Source organism: Saimiri boliviensis, chromosome 1, assembly GCF_048565385.1.
Source record: "Saimiri boliviensis isolate mSaiBol1 chromosome 1, mSaiBol1.pri, whole genome shotgun sequence".
NCBI classification, from domain to species: domain Eukaryota; kingdom Metazoa; phylum Chordata; class Mammalia; order Primates; family Cebidae; genus Saimiri; species Saimiri boliviensis.
The window spans coordinates 207,677,137-207,697,461 of NC_133449.1; the positions used below are offsets into that span (position 1 = coordinate 207,677,137).

The 20,325-nt window shown below is 33.8% G+C and overlaps 1 protein-coding gene across 2 annotated transcripts in view; it reads left to right on the plus strand.

Moving 5' to 3' along the window:
- SLCO6A1 (solute carrier organic anion transporter family member 6A1) overlaps positions 1–19,541 on the plus strand; it is a 92,177-nt gene extending 72,636 nt beyond the window's left edge. The window contains exons 10-14 of one of the 2 annotated variants that reach the window (XM_003920939.3): positions 1,200–1,387; positions 5,666–5,730; positions 8,229–8,366; positions 17,808–17,962; positions 19,189–19,541. In XM_003920939.3, the coding sequence (XP_003920988.2) occupies positions 1,200–1,387; positions 5,666–5,730; positions 8,229–8,366; positions 17,808–17,947 (531 nt within the window). In that variant the 3' untranslated portion in view covers positions 17,948–17,962; positions 19,189–19,541. The remainder of the gene's footprint in view (positions 1–1,199; positions 1,388–5,665; positions 5,731–8,228; positions 8,367–17,807; positions 17,963–19,188) is intronic. The other variant, XM_010340122.2, reaches the window with a different exon arrangement.
- The last annotated feature ends 784 nt before the right edge of the window (positions 19,542–20,325 follow it).

The window sequence follows — 20,325 nt, forward strand, 5'->3', positions numbered from 1 at the left end:
TTCTGTTGTATTGTTTACTGTGTTATCTCAAAACCTAGAATGTTTGGCATATAAGCACTCAAAAAATTTGGTGGAATGAAGAAATTGATATTTAGATATTTATATTATTTAACATATTTATTAACCTCTCAGCAACTTCACCCACCAAACTGACAAATTTGTTTGAATTATAATTTTCTGAATCACTCGTATTCAAGTCATGTTTAATTTCTTATTTTTTCCACCAGTAAAATCTAATTCAATATTTCTGCTAAATATGTTATATTAATCTTTTTTTTCTTATTATTATTTTGTGGTTTAGAATATTTTCAATAAATTAATAAATTGTGAGTTGGTCTCCACATGTTTGACCCTGTTTAGCTCTCCTTCAAAAATGTCACCAATTCATCTTCTTTAAATTATCCACCCTACCACAAATTCTCATTGTTTTTCCATTTGGAGTTACAGTATGAATTTCATTGGCTCTAGATCATTTTGCCTTTGTGCTCCCCTTTCTTCACTAAAAAAATTAATAATGATATATTATTTTATCTACAGTGCATTGGTATGAAAAAGATATAATCCAAGCTGAATTCACCATTATATATTCATTTTATATAATTTATTATTATACTCATTTTTCTTTGATTTTAAAATGCTTTAAAATTAAAATATTTTATGTATCCCTGAATGTATTGGAGATTCTAGGTATTGTGTTTGTTGTCCCAAATGGATAGCAGACCTGTCATTATTGTATACAAAATAAAGTCTTTTTAGTATGATTTCAAAGCCTTTCACAATTGGGTAACTGTCTATATTTTAAATCTCAGCTAAAATTTCATTTTCATTTTATTTGTTATATTATTTTTAATTTCCCTTTATTTATAGATTTAATAATTACTTGTGAATTTGAATATAAATATTTTGAAGAAAATTTCTTAAAATAACAGAACTTTTCCTAAGTAACTATAATTACACACACACACACACACACACACACACTCACACACACACACACAGATTCTCTGCCATGTAAAATATCTTGGAAAATCATTAATGTTTCATTTCTAAAAAATACATAGCAGACTTAATATAAAGGCATTTTGAAATAAAACTAGTGAGTCTCCCTGCAGTTATTGATTTAATTTTTATTTTATGATAAGAGCTTTTATTTATGACTATTTTTCTGAAAGATTGCTTCCTGTTTTCACTACTTACAGACTTACTACAATTGTTCTTGCATTAAAGAGGGGTTAACAACTGAAGATGGTGAAGGTGATTTTATTGATGCCAGACCTGGGAAATGTGATGCAAAGTGCTACAAATTGCCTTTGTTCGTTGCTTTTATTTTTTCTACACTTGTATTTTCTTCTTTTTGTAGTGTACCAATCCTCTTGGGCATCATGCAGTATGTATATATCAGTCATTATTATTTTTATTTAATATATAAGAAAAGTAATTTTAGAAATACTTTAGAATGTTGTGGCAAACAATTTGCTCTGTGTTTCATGGTAGCAAATGCAGAGGGAAAGTTGTTAAATTATCACAGTTCATGTATATAATTATTTCTCTTTTAGCTAATTTATTTGCATAAAGTGTGTAAAAATCACATTGTTTAACTTTAGCTTAAAACAATGTACTTACCTAATTTAACACACATAGAAACGTCATAAATGTGGGAAAAATTAATATTAACACAGATTTGATTATAATGTTGACTCATTATAATTGGTTATAGGAATTTATTAACTATTTATATCAATTTTGGTTAATTTGACTGTGAGAAAACATGAGTGTCATCCACAAAGGAGTGTAATAACTTTTAGAATTTCAGTACATAATTTTTATTATTATTCTAAAGAAAACCAACATTTATTATTCATGTGTTCTTCTGAAATATATGAAATCAATTTAATATTCATTTGTCTCATAGTACAAAAAATTTTTTTGTTATTTTTAATTTTGTTTTTAAGACACTAACAAAACACTTTAAGACATGAGAAACCTGCATAGGCTGACCAGAAAACGAAGTGAGAAAAATGGTAATTTCTATCTGAGTTGATTTGGAAGTGCTCTAGGATCTATTCCATGAAATGAATTATGAAGATAAATGATTTCTCATAATGCAAGCAGTCTCAGGACAAGGCCTTAGCAGGGAAAGTGAGAAGTGAAAGTGAGGCCAAAAAATGTTTGAAATATCCCAGGCAAAAGTTTTCTAGGACAGGAATAGCATGGTGATGAATGAGACCAAGAGATTTGAGCTAGGTAAAGGTCGTGTTAATTCACATTAACACGATCTTTGTTGCCACATTAATGTGAATGTTATTCTGCGTACACACCTGGGAACCACTGAAATCTTTATATTGTTCTGCTTTTCAAAGCATGTAATAATATTACAAATTCGACAAAGTTCAATCTTTAAAAGTTCAATAAAAGTCAAAGCTAAAGACGTTAAATATGAAATTATTGTTAAATAAGTGATCATTAAAGCCATGGAAATGGGATAGCTTTCAGTGATTTGCAACAGGTTAATGCTCATATAGAGGACAACTGGAAAGGCTGGTTTAAATGATAAAAGGCATATATTTAAGATCAAAAAGAAGCCCGGGACTAAAGGAGTCAAACTTCCAGAGAGAGCAGAAGCTTTCAGAGGTGAACTGGGCATCTAAAGCTGCCGGTGAGGTACTTGCCAAATTCTTGATGCAGGCTAGATGCTGACAATCTGGACTAGGCCCAGGCTGGCGGGTCACAACCGGAAGACAAGCAAACAGGCAGGGTTTACAGCGATCACATGGGGCTAAGAATGACAAAGTAATTTTTCCTCTTGAGAAATTTGCTAAAATCTGAAGCAGTGAAGGGCTTCAGTATAAATAATAAAGAATCGCGATTTATCTGTATCTTTCCATTGAGAGGCTCATTTAAAAAACTAGTTCTTCAACATTTTTCCTTTGTCTTCATAATTTTAACATATTTATGTCCCTTAATTGTGGTAATCACTGTGGATTCAAACAAGAGAGTGGGCAAGCACTTTAAGGACAAATGTGGAATAAAAGAGGAACACAAACGACCAGGTGTCTGCTCCTCTGATGAATGTCAGATGTAACAAGGTAGACAGAATAAAAAAAAATGTAGTTTCACTAATAAATATTTAATTGTAATATTAAAATATACCCTGAACAAAATGTAGAAAAACACAATGAGAAAATTACATGATAGTCTAACTTATTCCGGGGATTCAAGGAGGGTATTCCTGAAGAAATTACATTTGAACCAAACCCTGAAGGATGAGAGATAAGTACTTCACACAGTGGGAACAACAGATGCAAAATGTCTGGGGGGAGAAGTAGCTTTATAAGAGTGTTCTCGTATAGAATGTGGTAAGCAAGGAGGGTGATGGGGCAAAAGTTTGGAGGTGGCAGGAAATAGCACTGATTAGATCAGGCTGACCGTTTCAAATTTTCTTTGCATTTCTAGATTAAATTCTAAGAACAGTGGGAAGACATGGAAAGATCCTAGTGTGAGGCAGTAGAATAATCAGAATTTCATCTTTAAAAAATCACTTTAGTTCTTATATGGAGAATGTACGAAAGGGATAAGGATGGTTGTTGAAAGATAAATTCTTTCATTTATTTCATGAAGCTATAGGCGTGAAATTCAGCAGTGGTATTAGAGATAATGAAAATCAAAAGGGAGACATGAAAAAGAAATTTAATGGCAGTATTGGATCTACTGGTTAGCTGTGGTATATGAGAAAAAAAGATCTTTCCAAAAATGCCTTTTTACAAGAGTTGGGCTTGAGAAGTGCGTAAATGAAGATTCCATTTTCATTATTTTTTTTTAAGCAGGGAGTTCTAAGGGAAGAACAGATTTTTGTGCAAGATACCAACTTACCTTTAGAACCCATGTTCATAAGAAAGATATGGACTAAAAATATAAATTTAGAGGCCATACAAAAGACTATGAAAGCTTCCTTTTACATTTTGGGAGAGTATTGACAATTTTTTTTGTTTATTTCACGAAATTCTTAATTCTTTTATTGATTAAATTATAATTTTTTAATGCTACTTTTTTGTTAAAGCACTATGGTTTTTCATTCAAATCTTAATTTTGCATACATATCTCTTAGCTATTTTTGTGCTATTCACTTAACTAATTTTGGAAAATCCTGGAAATTATTAATCTTTCATCTTATTTTCTATATTAGTTGGAAAGAGAGTTGCAGTCAAATTGAAGATACATAAATACTGCTTCCTTATGAATAATGGTCAGCTATATATGTGCTTCAGATAGCTCTAGTATCATATGACATAGGAGAAAACTACTTATGCTAAATAAAGGAGAATACTGAATTACAGTTAGGCAACATTTCCACTTTATATCAAAAACTATACTAAGCTTTGATTTGAAAACATGACACTTTTTTAACTCATAGTGAATCTGCTCATAATAAAAGTATAAATTATTATTTAAAAATTTAGTTATTTGAGAATGGGTTGTTTTTATTTTTCTAATAGTAAATATATGGGGAAGAAATATATTTTTACTAGGTTGATATGAGTAGAATTGTCTCCCTTTCTGCAAAATATTACAAAATACTGTGTATATGCTATATTTTTATAAATTGATTATTTTGGATGAAATATTGGTCATAATACAGTTTATTGTCCAAGTTTAAAGGCAAAGAAACAAAAAGTAAGCATTGAGTTTATTTTAAATGCCCATTAATAATATAGTCCATATTTTTTAACTTCCTAAAATGTTTAAGGATTATTTTTAATTGTATTTTTATTTTCCAACTCCTAATATGTCCTGTCGTGCATTTTTTTCTTTTTTAAATAAATACTTGGTTTGAGATCAAGTATTTGCAGTAGGAAATACTGCAATCTTCATTATTTATATTTGGAAAAGTTATTTTTAATTTATTTTAGCTTTTAAATAGTGAATGTAGTAGTCACAGGTCAAACACGAAAGAGGTGGCACCCGCAAATTAGAACGATTTTAGTAAAGTTGAATAAAGTGACTATTTAAAATATAGGTAAGGTGTAAGGAATTCCAAAAAATAGTGCATTATCTCTGGTATCCTTCCACTCCAGGCCTGAAGGGAAACAGAGACTGGAAAGGAAAAAGGGGTCCTGTAGGGAGGACTCATTCGCCCATTGGACACGATCAGCCTGGGTAACTGCCAGGAGGGAGCCTTGGAATACAGATCTTTCCTCCCTCACTCAGAAGTGTCCCAATCAGTAGCCAGAAGACAGGAGAGCCCATTGATATAGTCCATTTACCTCAGCCTCCCAGGGCAGAGAGCTGTATAGAAAAATGTGGAGAGTGCATCTCACAGGGGGAAAAAAAAAAAAAAAAATCTAAAATAATGGGTGTACATGACAGAATGAGAAAAGATAAGTATAAAATCTAGTACTCTTTCTAGCAAAGGAAAGGGAGCAGGGGCAGAGGGATTGGGCCATAAAAACCTTCCTCTTTTGGAAGATCAAGGACATTTGGAATTGGCTGGCAAGGGGCATAATATGGAGAAAGGGGGAGTTGTAGTCCTTTAACAGGCCAGCTTAAACTGGCTGAAGATTCTTAGTACAACTGATGCATATATATATGTATATATATACACACACACAGCATACATTCTTAGTGCTAATTAAAATGTACTGACTATATCATTGCTATTTACTTTTAGAGTTGTACCTGAAACACTGCGTTCGCTGGCCTTGGGTGTAAGCTATGTGATTTTGAGAATATTTGGTATGTATTTTTGGCCATCTTTCATTACATCAAATCGGTTTTTTTATTTGTATATGTGTCTACATGTATATTGAGTATTACAAGCAAATAACGGTAAATGACCAAAGCAAGTGAAAGGGTGGGCTGCTTTGCAGAATTTAGGAGGCAATGTAAAGAGGGACTACCTAATGCAAAACTCATCCTAATTCTCAAATTATCAAATAAAATATGCATATTATATTTGATCAGAAGAGACAACAAATTTAATTTGAAATATATTAATCGTCTTAGATGTGTGGTTTGGCAAGCTCATAGAAAACTCTTGTAATACTTTACATTGTTTGCGTGTTTGGGAAGTCACTAACCTAGACTAGGGTTTTTAAAAATTTTCATCACCAACCACACTGAATCTAATGTTTTCAAAGACTTATTTGTTTCTAAGAACAAATAAATGTTGGGGAGTAATGTGCTATTTTCTTTGACTTTCTTAAATAGCAAAAACTAGATTTCAGATGCACATTATGACGATTTTAGAACCTCTGATTGACTTAAGTTCATGGATTGAAGACTGAAAGACATATAATTAAAAAGTGTAGAAAAATCTAAGTGTGGCTCTGATAGGGGTCAGAGACATCATTCTATAGCTAGATCTACATGCTTGATTAAAATTAGCTTTTTTAACTGGGAAAATTAGAATATTTTTGTTTTGGACAATGATTCACTGGATCAGAGATTTGTAATGGAAGAGGTAGCATAGGAAACAGTCAGTACACAGGAAGTTTCTTGCATCAGAAAGGGAGCCAGTGAGGCTGATGTATTTTTGAATGGGAGAAAGTAGATTAAGATGATATTAAATATTGTAGACATAAATGGTCTATAGATATTTCAGGGTTTTTCTACCAGATAATTTTAAGCAGATGATAGATATTATTTGATTTACATTTAAAAGATAACACTGGGTAGTAGGCACAGTGCTTACATTTGTAATCCCAGCACTTTGGGATGCTGAGGAGGGAGGATTCCTTGAGGCCAAGAGTTGGAGACCAGCTTTGGCAATATAACAAGACTCTGTCTCTAATAATAATAATAATAATAATAATTTTAAAAGTAAAAAAGTAAAAGGTAACTCTGCTGATAGAGGAAAAAATACTTACAGAAAATCAATGTGGAGGAAAAGAAAAGGAAGGGCTTTTGCTGAAGTCTAAGAATTGTATTAGGCCGGGTATGCTGGCTCACTCTTGTAATCCCAGCACTTTGGGAGGCTGAAGCTGGTAGATCACCTGAGGTCAGGAGTTTGAGACCAGCCTGGCCAACATGGTAAAACTCCATCTCTACTAAAATAGAAAAATTAGCTGGGTATGGTGGCAGACATCTGTAATCCTAACCACTCGGGAGGCTGAGGCACGGGAATATCTTGAACCTGGTAGACAGATTGCAGTGAGCGGAGATCATACCACTACACTCTAGCCTGGGCGACAGAGCAAGACTTTGTCTCCAAAGGAAAAAAAAAAAAAAGAATTAAAGTGGATTCTAGGGTTTGTAGTAGAGATAGAGTGAAGACAGTATAACCAAAATATCTTTGGAATTAGTGTTACAAAGATGTATGATGGATTGGGAAAAGATGGTAAAAAATAGAAAAAATGAATAGTAGTCTTTTTTTTTTTAACCTTGAGCAATTATAAAAAAGAGAGTGCTACCGCTCACCAAAAGGAGTGAATCTAGATAATGAGGATTGGCAGGAATCAAGAGTCGTTTAGGCAAGAAGGTTCTGATATTTGCTTAAGAAAGATGATCAATCGTCAGAGATTTTAGTTCTGAGAATTTGAATCTGGTGTGTTTGGAGGCAACTCGTGTGTGTGTGCGTGTGTGTGTGTGTGTGTGTGTGTGTGACTTTTCACTCACTTTTGGCTGAAAGTAGCATTGTTACTGTGGAGATTTTGTCTGAGACTATGTAGAGGTTTCCCTCAGGCAGCACAGCTGGTCCTCTGGATTTGAGGTCATCTGAATCTGGGGCTACTATAAACACACTAGTGTGTTTGCATTTTCAGTTATTTTTCTCAATGTCCTGATAAATAACAGATATACATTTGCAAACTCATTTTTTCAGTAGTTGAAAATGTCAGTTAGAGATCTTTGATCACATACTAACTTCACAAAATCAGTATTTGGTAACTCTGTTTTAAGTACTTTCTCCTAAGTTTTTCACACAAAAGTAAAAAAAAAAAAAATTAAAATGTCATCTAAATAACAACATGTACAACATTCTAAACAGATGCAAAACTAATAATTGTTTCATACCTACAGGGATATGGATTTTTTTTCTGAAAACTCACATTGTTTCCATTGATTAACAATCTTATCTATAAATACATTTTAGATAATTTAAGTGATAAGTTTTGAATGATGATTCACCATTCATATATATTATGTGTGTGTGTATTACATGTTTAAAAGAAAATAATTTTAATCCTGACCTATAGTGTTTTCATTAAGAATTTTAATCATTGCATTTCTCATAGGGACTATTCCTGGACCATTCATCTTTAAAATATCAGGAGAAAGTTCTTGTATTTTTCGAGACACTAATGACTGTGGACACAGAGGACAATGTTGGATATATAACCAGACAAAAATGGCTTACCTATTGGTAGGAATATGTAAGTGATAAGTATTAAGGAAATGGAGAGAAATAAAATTATTTTTAAGACTTATGGTTATTTATAGTAAGGTAGAATTAGAATAAACTGTGAATGAAATAAGTACTTTGATGAGTAAAGGAGGCTTGGCCTGCACAACAGAGTGAGACCACATCTCTACAAATAAAATAAAAAAAAATTAAAAAAAAATTCAAGCATATTGTCACATGCTATTCAGAGGTGAGAGGCTCTCTTGAGCTTGCGAGGTTGAGGCTATAGTGAGTCATTATTATGCCAGCCTGAATGACGGAGTGAGACTCTCTCAAAAATAAAAAATAAAAAAGGAGGATTATCTAGTTATATAGTAAATATTTTAGAAACTAAGTGCCATAGAATTTACATGTTTTGGAGTCAGTGCATTAAATACATAATCGTTCCCAAATAAAGAATGATAATTAGCAGAATTTTAGTTTTGGGAAATATTTTTGCCCATGTACAAACAAATCTCTTGACATTGTAACCCATTCTACCTCCACAGTAAAAGACTGGATAAATTTGAACAAAATTTTTGCACCACTGGAGAACATCACGCTACTCTTATTTCAGTTAAATCTACACTTCGTATTTTCTCTTTTGCTCAATGATATAGCAGTGCCTAGAACACAGTAATCATTCAGTATTTGCTGAATACATAAGAGATATAGGGAATCAAGATGCCATGGTGGTATGAGATATGGTCAAAGTGTTGGGAAAGTCTAGACATGTTTTTATTGCTTAAGAAAACTTATCAAATCTTCCTGAATCATAATTTATTAATCTTTTAAGTGAGGATATTGTATTGCATAATTTCTTCAGTCTTAATCAGAGTGAACATTAAATGATTGTATTGTATAAATACGTTTTGTGTTATAAATACTTTAAAGTGTTTACATGTTTTGTGGTTTCACTGAGTAGATTCAATAATTCAAAAAAAATGAATGATAGACTCTAATATTTAAGAGTAACAAATATCTGTTTCATAAAAGTATAGAGCAATGCCTTCTAATTCTGAAGTCAATTATTCGGCAAGATTGACCGACAACAAAAACTGAGTAAAATGTAAAAAAATCAAAGAGTAACATGACATTTGAGAAGTCAAAATTAACTTGTTGGAGGTAATTCAACAAAAATAGGAATTCTTCTTAAGGAAGTCTTAAAACTTTGCAGAGACTTTAATTTTTTATTTTAGATATAATTGTCACATGGTTACCTGTTTTCACAGAAGGTATTTGACAAAGTTGGTGAACTAGAAGAAACTCCAGTAAAGTGCTATTGGAAGGAGATATGAATAACAAAGAATATAAATAATTGTGGTCAGATAGAAAATCTATGCAAAGATAGAAAACTGCAATATTATGCATGTGTGGGAATTTAGTGTAAGCCAGTATATTTTAAAATGTATTTAATTGGTTATATGACTCAGAATCACTTGGTGTTCTTATTAAAAATATACATTCTGAGGTCCTGAATTAGAATTCCAGGGATTGGAAGACATTAGCAAGACTAAGGAATAGGAATTTTCAGCACTTATTTCCTCACAGAATCATTTATTTTACCATCCATGTGTGAACATACCTTCGGAAGAGCTACAGAAATTACTTTGAAAGAATACAGCACCTGGATATAGCAGAGAAATAAGAAAAGACACACTGAGGAGGATAGGAAGTATAGTTATGCATCACCCTTCCCCCAAGTCTGGCAGAATAATGCAGAGAGATACCCTCCATGTGAAGGAATGAACTCTAAGCAAGAATCTGACTTTGCCGTTGACTAGATACCAAGTCTGCCTCAGTAAAATACAGCTCTAGGCTGATCCCCTTACCACCAGGCTCGAGGCAGAGACCTGTGGAGGAGTCTTCAGGCCTGCCTCAACTACAGGCTGACTCCCACAGCTCTGCACTTCAGGTTGGCACCCACAGACTATGCCCCCAGTCTGTGTTGCACAAGACTGGCTCACAAAAACCTTAGCTTCAGGCTAGTATCTGTAGCCCAAGGCACTGGGCTGGGTACTTGCAGCCTGAGGCACCAGGCTGATACTCACAGACCCAACTTCCAGGCCATTCCTAGCAGATACAGGTTCCAGCCCTGTCCCCTGTGTTCCCAGGATCCAGAGTGATCCCTCTAGCCCTAGGTTCCAATGGATATAGGGTCCAGGCTCACTCCAGTAGACTTTGATGCTGTCCTGTCCCCTGGAGACCCAGGCTTTAGAACCACCTCTGCAGATGCAGAAAACAGGCCCGCCCCTATGGTACTCAAGACCTGCCCAGCACCATGTCTGCTAAACATACAAAAATTATCTGGGCATGGTGGTGGCTACCTGTAATCCCAGCTACTCCAGAGGCTGAGGCAGGAGAATCACTTGAACCCAGGAGGCAGAGGTTGCAGTGAGCCACGGTCACACCACTGCACTCCAGCCTGGGTAACAAGAGGGAAACTCCATCTCAAAAAAATCACAAACAAACAAAAAAGCTACAATAGAATAGTTAATAAATTGTGGTAAATTGAACAATGGAATTCTATACAACAATGAAAACGTAAAGAACGCGACTACGTAAAATATAGATGAATCACACAAACACTATGTTGATTTGAAAAAACCAGGCACAAATGAGTATTCACTTACATAATTTTGGCTTGCTATATGAATATATTCAAGAGCAAACAAAACTAAGTTTTATCAGTTAGTGACCTTGAGGAATCATGAGTAGGGTTGCTAGGGTACTAACCGTATTTCATTCATGATTCAAGTGATGGTCACACTGTGTTTGGTTTGTAAAAAATATATCAAACAGCCAGACATGGAGGCTCAGGCCTGTAATCTCAGCACTTGGGGAGGGCCGATGTGGGAAGATAGTTTGAGCTCTAGAGTTTAAGACCAGTCTGGGCAATATGGCAAAACCATGTCCCTATACAAATTATGCAAAAATTAGCCAGATGTAGTGGCTCATGCCTGTAATCCCAGCACTTTGAAAGCCCTGAGGCAGGCGAATAGCTTGAGATCAAAAGTTTAAGATCTGCATGGGCAATATGACCAAATCCTGTCTGTACAAAAAATATTAAAAAATTAACTGGATTTGGTGGCACACGATTATAGTCCCAGCTACTTGAGAAGCTGATGTAGGAGAATCACCTGATCCTGGGAGGTGGAGGTTGCAGTGAGCGGAGATTGAGACCCTGCATTCCAGCCTGGGTGACAGAGTGAGGTTGTTTAAATAAATATATATATTAAACAATACTATTTTTATTAAAAAAAGAAAAAAACCCTGAGCTGTAATTAGTTCAATTAACATAGATTTTAGAAGTTCAATTTGATGGCTTTTGATAATTGAGTACCCTTGTGGAAACAACACCCAAAACAAAATATGGAAATTTCTCCCATGACCACCTTTTCAGTCACTTTCCCTCCTCTTTAGATGGAGTCCTTTGTGGGGAACATTCCCGTGTTCTTGCAGGTCGAGAGATCCCTGGCAGACGTGCCTACCTCTCCCGGACGGTCCCCGACAGTCCTTTCAGATTTTTTTTTTTTTTTTTTTTTTTTGGTGTCTCACTCTGTTGCCAATGCTGGAGCGCAGTGGCAATGATCTGGGCTAACTGCAACCTCCACCTCCCAGGTTCAAACAGTTCTCCTGCCTCTGCCTCCTGAGTAGCTGGGACTACAGGCACATGCCACCATGCCCAGCTATTTTTTTGTATTTTAGTAGAGACAGGGTTTCACTGTGTTGCCCAGGCTGATTTCAAACTCCTGAGCTCAGGCAATACACCCGCCTTGGACTCCCAAAGTGCTGGGATTACAGGCAGGAGCCACTGTGCCCGGCATGGATTTTTAAAAAATATCTGTTGTATTGGGTATAGAAATTTACATAAGTAGAAGACTGTACTCTTTTTTGTGTCTATCTTGCTTAATTTTATGCAAGGAAAATTCATGAATATTCTTTCTACAGCAGAAGTTTGTGCTTTATAGGACTTACTATGATTTTCATTTTATGAATATGCTACAGTTTATTAGTTCTCTTATTAACAACACTTGAATTGTTTACAGTGTTTGGTTAGTACAAATGGGGCTTCTATGCATTTATTTATTTATTTATTTATTTTGAGACAAGTCTTGCTCTGTCACCCAGGTTGGAGTGGGAGATCATGGCTCACTGTAACCTCAAATCATGTGCTCAAGGAATCCTCCCACCTCAACCTCCTGAGCAGCTAGAATTACAGGCCCATACCACCATGCCCAGCTAGTTTGTTTACTTTTAAAACAGGAAGTCTCACTGTGTTGCCCAGGCTCATCTTGAACTCCTCACCTCAAGTGATCCTCCTGTCTGAAACGTCTCTTATGACCTATCAGATGCTCTATCTCATGAATTATTCATGTACACCTAGAAATGCATATTTTGTAGTTTTGGTGTTATCTTTTGACAATATCAGTTAGCTCACTTTGTATTATTCAGATCATGTTCAGATTATATCTTTACTAACATATTTTGTATTTGTGTTCTGTTAGTGACTTGAGGGATGCTGAAATCTGCAAATAGGTTAATAATCCATTTCTAGTTTTAAATTTTCCATTTTGTTCTTTGATATTTTGGAGCCCTATTGTTTGGCACACTCACATAGGATTTTTATGTTTTTGATGAATTGTTATTTTTATTATTACTTAATGTCCATTTTGCCCCCTCTATCAGTGCTCTTTTTCATAAAGTCTACAGTGTATGTGTACATATATTCTTTTAGGTTCATCTAAATATGTGCCTTTTCTGTAGATCTGTAATATTCTATCTAAAATAGGTACCTTAAAAACATATTTTTTAGCATTTCTTTTATACAAGAGATGAATTTTTTTACCTTTTTGTTTATTGAGACTGTATTTTGTCTGTGTTTACTTTTTGAACGATATTTTTGCTTAATATAGAATCCTGTAACTCTGAACTTTAGACACATTACATCACTTTCTGGTCTACATTGTTTCTGGTGAGAAGTCAGCTGTCATTTGTAATGTTGCTTTCCAACATGTAATATGTCTTGTTCATTTGGATTTTTTTTCAAGATTTTCTCTTTGATTTTGTTTGACTTTTGTTAAATTGACTACAATGTGCCTAAGTATGGTTTTCTATGTATTGTTGGGGTTTTTCCCCTTCTTTTGTGTATGCTGAGCTTCTTGGATCCATGGGTTTATGTCTTCTACATTTTTGGAAAGTGTTTGGACATCACCATTCAAAACATTGATCTCATTTTTCCTACTCTCTCCTTCTGGGGCTCTATTTAAATACATATGCAACCACTTGATATTATTTCATGTATCATGGATGCTATGTTCTCTTTCTTTCTTTTTTTTTTCTAGTTATTTTACAAAGTTCATTTTTGTAGTTTCAGTTTCTATACTGAAAATTTCTCATTTCTTCATGCACAATGTCTGCCTTTTCCAGTAGATACATTTATGCTTCACCATAATTATTTTAAAGTTCCTTTCTGTTAATTCCAACTGCTAAAGCCTCTCTAAGTATGCTTTTATTGACTACTTCCACTTTTAATGGGAAATAGTATTTCCTTGCTTTTTCATATGTCTTGCAACATTTGATTGCATTTCAGGCCTTTTGTATAATAGAGTAATAAATACCCTCAGAAAGGGACATTTTCTTTCTTCTGTTAGTCTACCTAAGTGGATGGTAAGTTAATTAAATTTCCGACTCAACCGGTTCTTGGCTAGTTTGTAGCTTCAATTTGGCTTCAAATTTTCAAGGGGTGAATGATTAGAACTTTGTCTTCTCTAGTGCTTTAGTTGTGGACAATGACAAAATTTGTAGACCTGCCTGTGCTTCACAAAGAGGCTACATATCTTTGAGTGTTATGACTCTGCTGGCTTTTGATATCCAACGTATGTCTTTTTTTTTTTTTTTTTTTTTTTTTTTTTTTTTTTTTTTGCCATTTGTTTGAAACCTTTGCTGTCTTCATCTTTGTCACTTCAGCCCAGTTAGGCCAAATAAAACTTTGTTCTTCAGCAGCATCTTTTGCCAGAGTAAAGGTTTTTACCTTACCCGCTTGCCCCATCCAATATAGAAAATAACCATAAAGAAAAAGCTGTTGCAGGATTCAGATCACTTTCACTCAAGTTCTGCCCTGCCTTGGATATTAATCTATCTGTTTTTCATTTCTTCATCTGCTCATCAAGTCTTTAAACAGAATATTTTAATCTACCTTTTTCCATCATTTTCAGATTATTTGCCTACTGCAACAATTCCCTTTTTCTTGGAAGAATTACTGGCTTGTTTTTCAAATTTGCTCAACTTTTCTTTGCAAGCTGAACCCTCAAAAGAATGATATGCTATCATTATTTACTATGTTATTTATATGTTACAATTGTATAATGTCACAACTATGTCAGATACAACCATCATTAAAAATAGTATTCTTTCTCTTTAAAATGTTTGAAACTTTATTGTATCATTATAAATGGCATAGAATCATTAATGATTCCTTTTCGTCTTGAAACCATTATGCCAGATAATTGATATTGTGGCTGTAAAATATTTTACACTTTGGGATGCCAAGGCAAGATGATCATTTGAGGCCAGGAGTTCGAGACCAGCCGAAACAACCTAGCAAGACCCCATTTCTACAAACAGAGAGCCAAATCATGAGTGAACTCCCATTCACAACTGCTACAAAGAGAATAAGATACCCAGGAATACAACTAACAGAGACATAAAGAACCTCTTCAAGGAGAACTGCAAACCATTGCTCAAGGAAATAAGAGAGGACACAAACAGATGGAAAAACATTCCAAGCTCATGGATAGGAAGAATCAGTATCCTGAAAATGGCCATACTGTACTGCCCAAATTAATCTGTAGATTCAATGCTCTCCCCATCAAGCTACCATTGACTTCACAGAACCGGGAAAAAACACCTTAAATTTCATATGAAACCAAAAAAGAACCTGTATAGCCAAGACAATCCTAAACAACAACAACAAAAAAAGCTGGAGGCATCACGCTACCTGACTTCAAGGTACAATACAAGGCTAAAATAACAATAACAGCATGATACTGATACCAAAACAGAGATACAGACAAGTGGAACAGAACAGAGGCCTCAAAAATCATGTCACACATTTACAACCATCTGGTATTTGACAAAAACAAGCAAAGGGGAAAGGATTTCCTATTCAATAAATGGTGTTGGGAAACCTAGCTAGCCATATGCTGAAAGCTGAAACTGGATCCCTTCCTTACACCTTATACAAAAATGAACTCCAGATGGATTAGAGATTTTAAAATAAGACCTAACACCATAAAAACTCTAGAAGAAAATCTAGGCAATACCATTCAGGACATAGGCCTGGGCAAGAACTTCATGTCTAAGACACCAAAAGCAATGGCAATAAAAGCCAAAATAGACAAATGAGATCTAATTAAAGAGCTTCTGCACAGTAAAAGAGACTATCATTACAGTGAACCAGCAATCAACAGAAAAAATTTTTGCAATCTACCCATCTGACAAAGGGCTAATATCCAGAATCTACGAAGAACTTGAACAAATTTACAAGAAAAAAAAAAAAAAAATCAAAAAGTGGGTGAAAGATATGAAGAGATGCTTCTCAAAAGAAGACATTTATGCAGCCAACAAACATGAAAAAGCTCATCACCACTGGTCATTAGATAAATGCAAATCAAAACCATGTTGAGATACCATCTCAGGCCAGTTAGAATGGTGATCATTTAAAAAAAAATCAGGAGACAACAGATACTGGAAAGGATGTAGAGAAATAGGAACACTTTTACTTTTACATTGTTGGTGGGAGTGTAAATTAGTTCAATCCTTGTGGAAGACCATGTGGTGATTTCTCAAGGATCTAGGACTAGAAATACCATTTGGTATTTCTAGCAATCCCACTACTGGATATATACCCAAAGGATTACAGATCATTCTATTATAAAGACACATGCACACATATGTTTATTGCAGCACTGTTCACGATTGCAAAGACATGGAATCAACCCAAATGCCCATGAATGATAGACTGGATAAAGAAAATGTGGCACATATACACCTGGAATACTATGCAGCCATGAAAAAGAATGAGTTCATGTCCTTTGCAGGAACATGGATAAAGCTAGAAATCATCATTCTCAGCACACTTACACAAGAACAGAAAACTGAATACCGCATATTCTCACACATAAGTGGATGTTGAACAATGAGAACACATGGACACAGGGAGGGGAACATCACACACTGGGGCCTTTCAGGGGTGGGAGGCTAGGGAAGGGATAGCATTAGGAGAAATACCTAATGTATATGATGGGGGATGGATGCAGCAAACCACCATGGCATGTGTAGCAAACCTGAACATTCTGCACATGCACCCCAGAACGTAAAGTATAATAATAATAATTTTAAAAAAGAAAAAAAAGTTTCTAGCACAATTCCCAACATTAAAAAGAGATTAGTCAGGTATGATGTCACCACTTGTAGTCCCAGCTACTCAGGAGGCTGAGGCCAGAGAATCACTTGAGCCCAGCAGTTCAGTTGCAGTGAGCTATGCTAGTGGCACCCCTGCCTGAGAAATAGACAGAGGCTCTGTTTCAGGATTAAATGAAAAAAAAAAAAAAAAGAAAGAAAAAAGAAAAAGGCCAGGCATAGTGGTGGCTCATGTCTGTAATCCCAGCACTTTGGGACCTGAAAGCAGGCAGATTGCTTGTGGCCAGGAGTTCAAGAGAGCAGCCTGGATAAAATGGCAAAACCACATCTCTACAAAAACTACAAAAATTAGCTGTGGTCCCAGCTACTCAGGAGGCTAAAGTGGGAGGATCGCTTGAGCCAGGTAGGTCAAGGCTTCAATAAGCCAAGATCACACCACTGCACTCCAGCCTGGGTGACAGAGTGATACCCTATCTTAAAAGAAAATAAAAAAGAATTAACAGATTCATTTGCATCAAATATTCAAGTATTTTATGTAAAGCTTGTAATGTTGTAATGTGTTAACTTACTGCAACTTGAAACATGAAAATGAAAAAACCCTACATTATTTAATTTTCTGTAATATTTTCTGTATTTGAAAAATGATGAATATTTCAAAAAGAGTAAAGCTGCATGAAATGACTTAGCTCTAGTTCCTATTGGTAGTTAAGTTTTGAAAGTCAGAATTTATATTTTATGCTTCGGAATTAACACATTCTATGAGGTAATAACACACCTTGAATTTGGGAGTGGCATAATATATCTAAGAAATCTAAAACATAAACATTTTAAAACCTTTTTTTAAGTAACTTGATATAATTTTATGACATTAATTGCATTCTACAGTTGGGGAATTTATATCTTTATAGGTGAAATATACTTATCTTTCTTGGTAAATAGCATTTTTCCCCTATATTTTTGTTCTAAATAAATGGACATATCTGATCATTGTGTTTTTTTTTAAATTTAGGTTTTGTTTGCAAATTATGCACTCTCATCTTCACTACCATTGCATTTCTCATATACAAACATCGTGTAAAGGACAGCATTGACATCCCAGATATAGAATCTGAGAATCCAGAAGTTAAGAAAAGAAAAACTGACTTGTAACTGGATCATCATTTTGTAAGAATTACATATTGTCAATCTACCAATGAAATAGTATATTAATATTAATAAAATTTAAAATAACAGTAATATAATTACATGTTTAACAAATAAATGTGCTTCATATAATTTTACATCTTTTATTATATTTTGAGTGCAAATATAATAATATAGACTTTATGTTTAAAATTTTTAAAAATATACAATATACATGTAATACTTTCAATAAAAGACAATACTTTGAAAAAGATGGAATGAAAATAGAAAAATACACCTAGGTTAATTTTGCCTGAAGTGCTATCCCATTAATTGTTGACTTTTGCTATGTAGAATTAATTAGGTTCCCTTTTTAGTTTGTTCTTAGTACTTTTGATTTGGGTAGTAGATGTTTATTTTCTTTTCTACATAAAAGCATCTTTGTCAATCAAATTTATGTAATTAAAGTTGAAATTAAAGTTATATTTATTTTCTAAAAAAGACTATCTTAAACATTTTTAAATTAATATTTTATCTATCTGTAATTTGACATGTAGAGGTATCCTCAGAATATTTCTCTGGTTAATTGACCAGTTTACAGTAAATATTTTCTGTTTTTTTTTAACCTTAGTAAACATAAAATTCAATATAATCCTATACTTCTACCTAATTTTTTTACCTTTTTACATTTTTTTAACTTCACTTGAATTTTATTGATAAAGACTAACTGATAATCTGAGTTGAAATCTACTTTTGTGCTTTTATACTTTGTTTTATGATTAGTCATAATTATTTAATGTGAAGAAATATTTAAATGTAGAAAATGGGTCAACTATAGATTTTTTTAAACTAAAATGTATTTATATAGAGATTTTGTTATAATTTTTATACATTATTGTACATCGATCCAAATTATATTTTCCAAATATTATAAAAATTGGATTGTTGTGAAACAAAGTATAAAAATTAGATTGTTGTGAAACAAAGTTCTCTACAATGTTTCTTTGTTCTCTTGGGAGAAGTGATAGCTGACAAAATTTCTCTGTTGTTATTAACAGTAGTCAATGACCTTAAGTGGATGTGTGGACATTTTCTTATTCAGGGTCATGGCTAGCAGAAGGAAATGTGAAGCAGGCAATATTCACATCTTGCTATACGTTTTTATTTCTTGCTATACATTTTATTTCAGCATGCATTTCAAAAATCTATGAACTAGTCTTCATGTAAAAATACTTGATTGCTTGACTCTTCTCTGTTTCAGCCAGCAGGATTGCAAATCATTTGAGGATCAGAATGTGAAAATGAGTTTCTCTTTTAAAGATTCTGGAAGATTTGTTGCTGTGCCCAACTTTCAGAAGAGGAAAATCACACATGATGTTTACATAAGTAGCTTAAATGTATTTATAGTGATCTATATTTACATAATAAAGTGCCGTCTTGTGAAACATTTCTGATAATGTTTTTAATGTACATAGAATTTTTAGAATTTACTGGGATAATTAAATTTTAATAATTTTAGATTACTTACATCTCTTCTTAATATTCTGCTGTCAGAATATTATTTTAAAAATTATATAACTAAAAAATAAAGTAAAACAATAACATTCAGAGCCACTTTGAACATGCTTCTAAGGTGTGTTTGTGGTGTGTGTGTTGGGGGGAGGTTTGTATAGATATATTATTACCTGTTTATGTTACTCTTGCTTTCTTTTTTTCAGAAAATAAATCAGCGAAGGTATAATAAAAATTAAATATTGGGAAGTACTGTTGAGACTTTAAATATAGATTTTTGCTATAAAAGAATAATGTGTTGCTGTATCACAAACTAATTCATGGAGGATTCACAAAAAGGGAAGTAATGTAAATATAATTCAGAAGTTCTATTGGTTAATTCCAATTTAATACCTCTTTAAATAATCAGGGGAAGTTTCTCAATATTACAGAGAAGATGTTAGCAATAAATAAAATCTTAAAAACTGCTAAAAATCCCACAGAAGTGCCTTTCTTTGGAGTCAGTTTTGAATAATTTAACACCATCAAGAATCACTATACTTTTGAGAGTTTTAATGTACCTGACGATACTACACGTGCAGGTGAAGAAGGTGCAAAGATACTTCTAAATATTGGGATTCTAACTTTGATGAAACTGATCTGTTTTTGGAGTTTATATCTTCAAGGACCTACATTTTAAAGGAAGAAGGTGAGCCCCAGCATTTAATCTTACAAAGGAAATGGTGGTGGGTAAAAATGCTAGTGGAAGTTTAACTGCTAAGGTGTGTTGAGATTCTGATAGTTTTTGTTAGAACTCTGGTTACAAAGTTGAATATTTTTGAATGGTTAATCTCTACAATATTTTCTCCATAAGCCTACTTAGTCCTGGAGCTTAATTTTGCCTAAAGGGACAC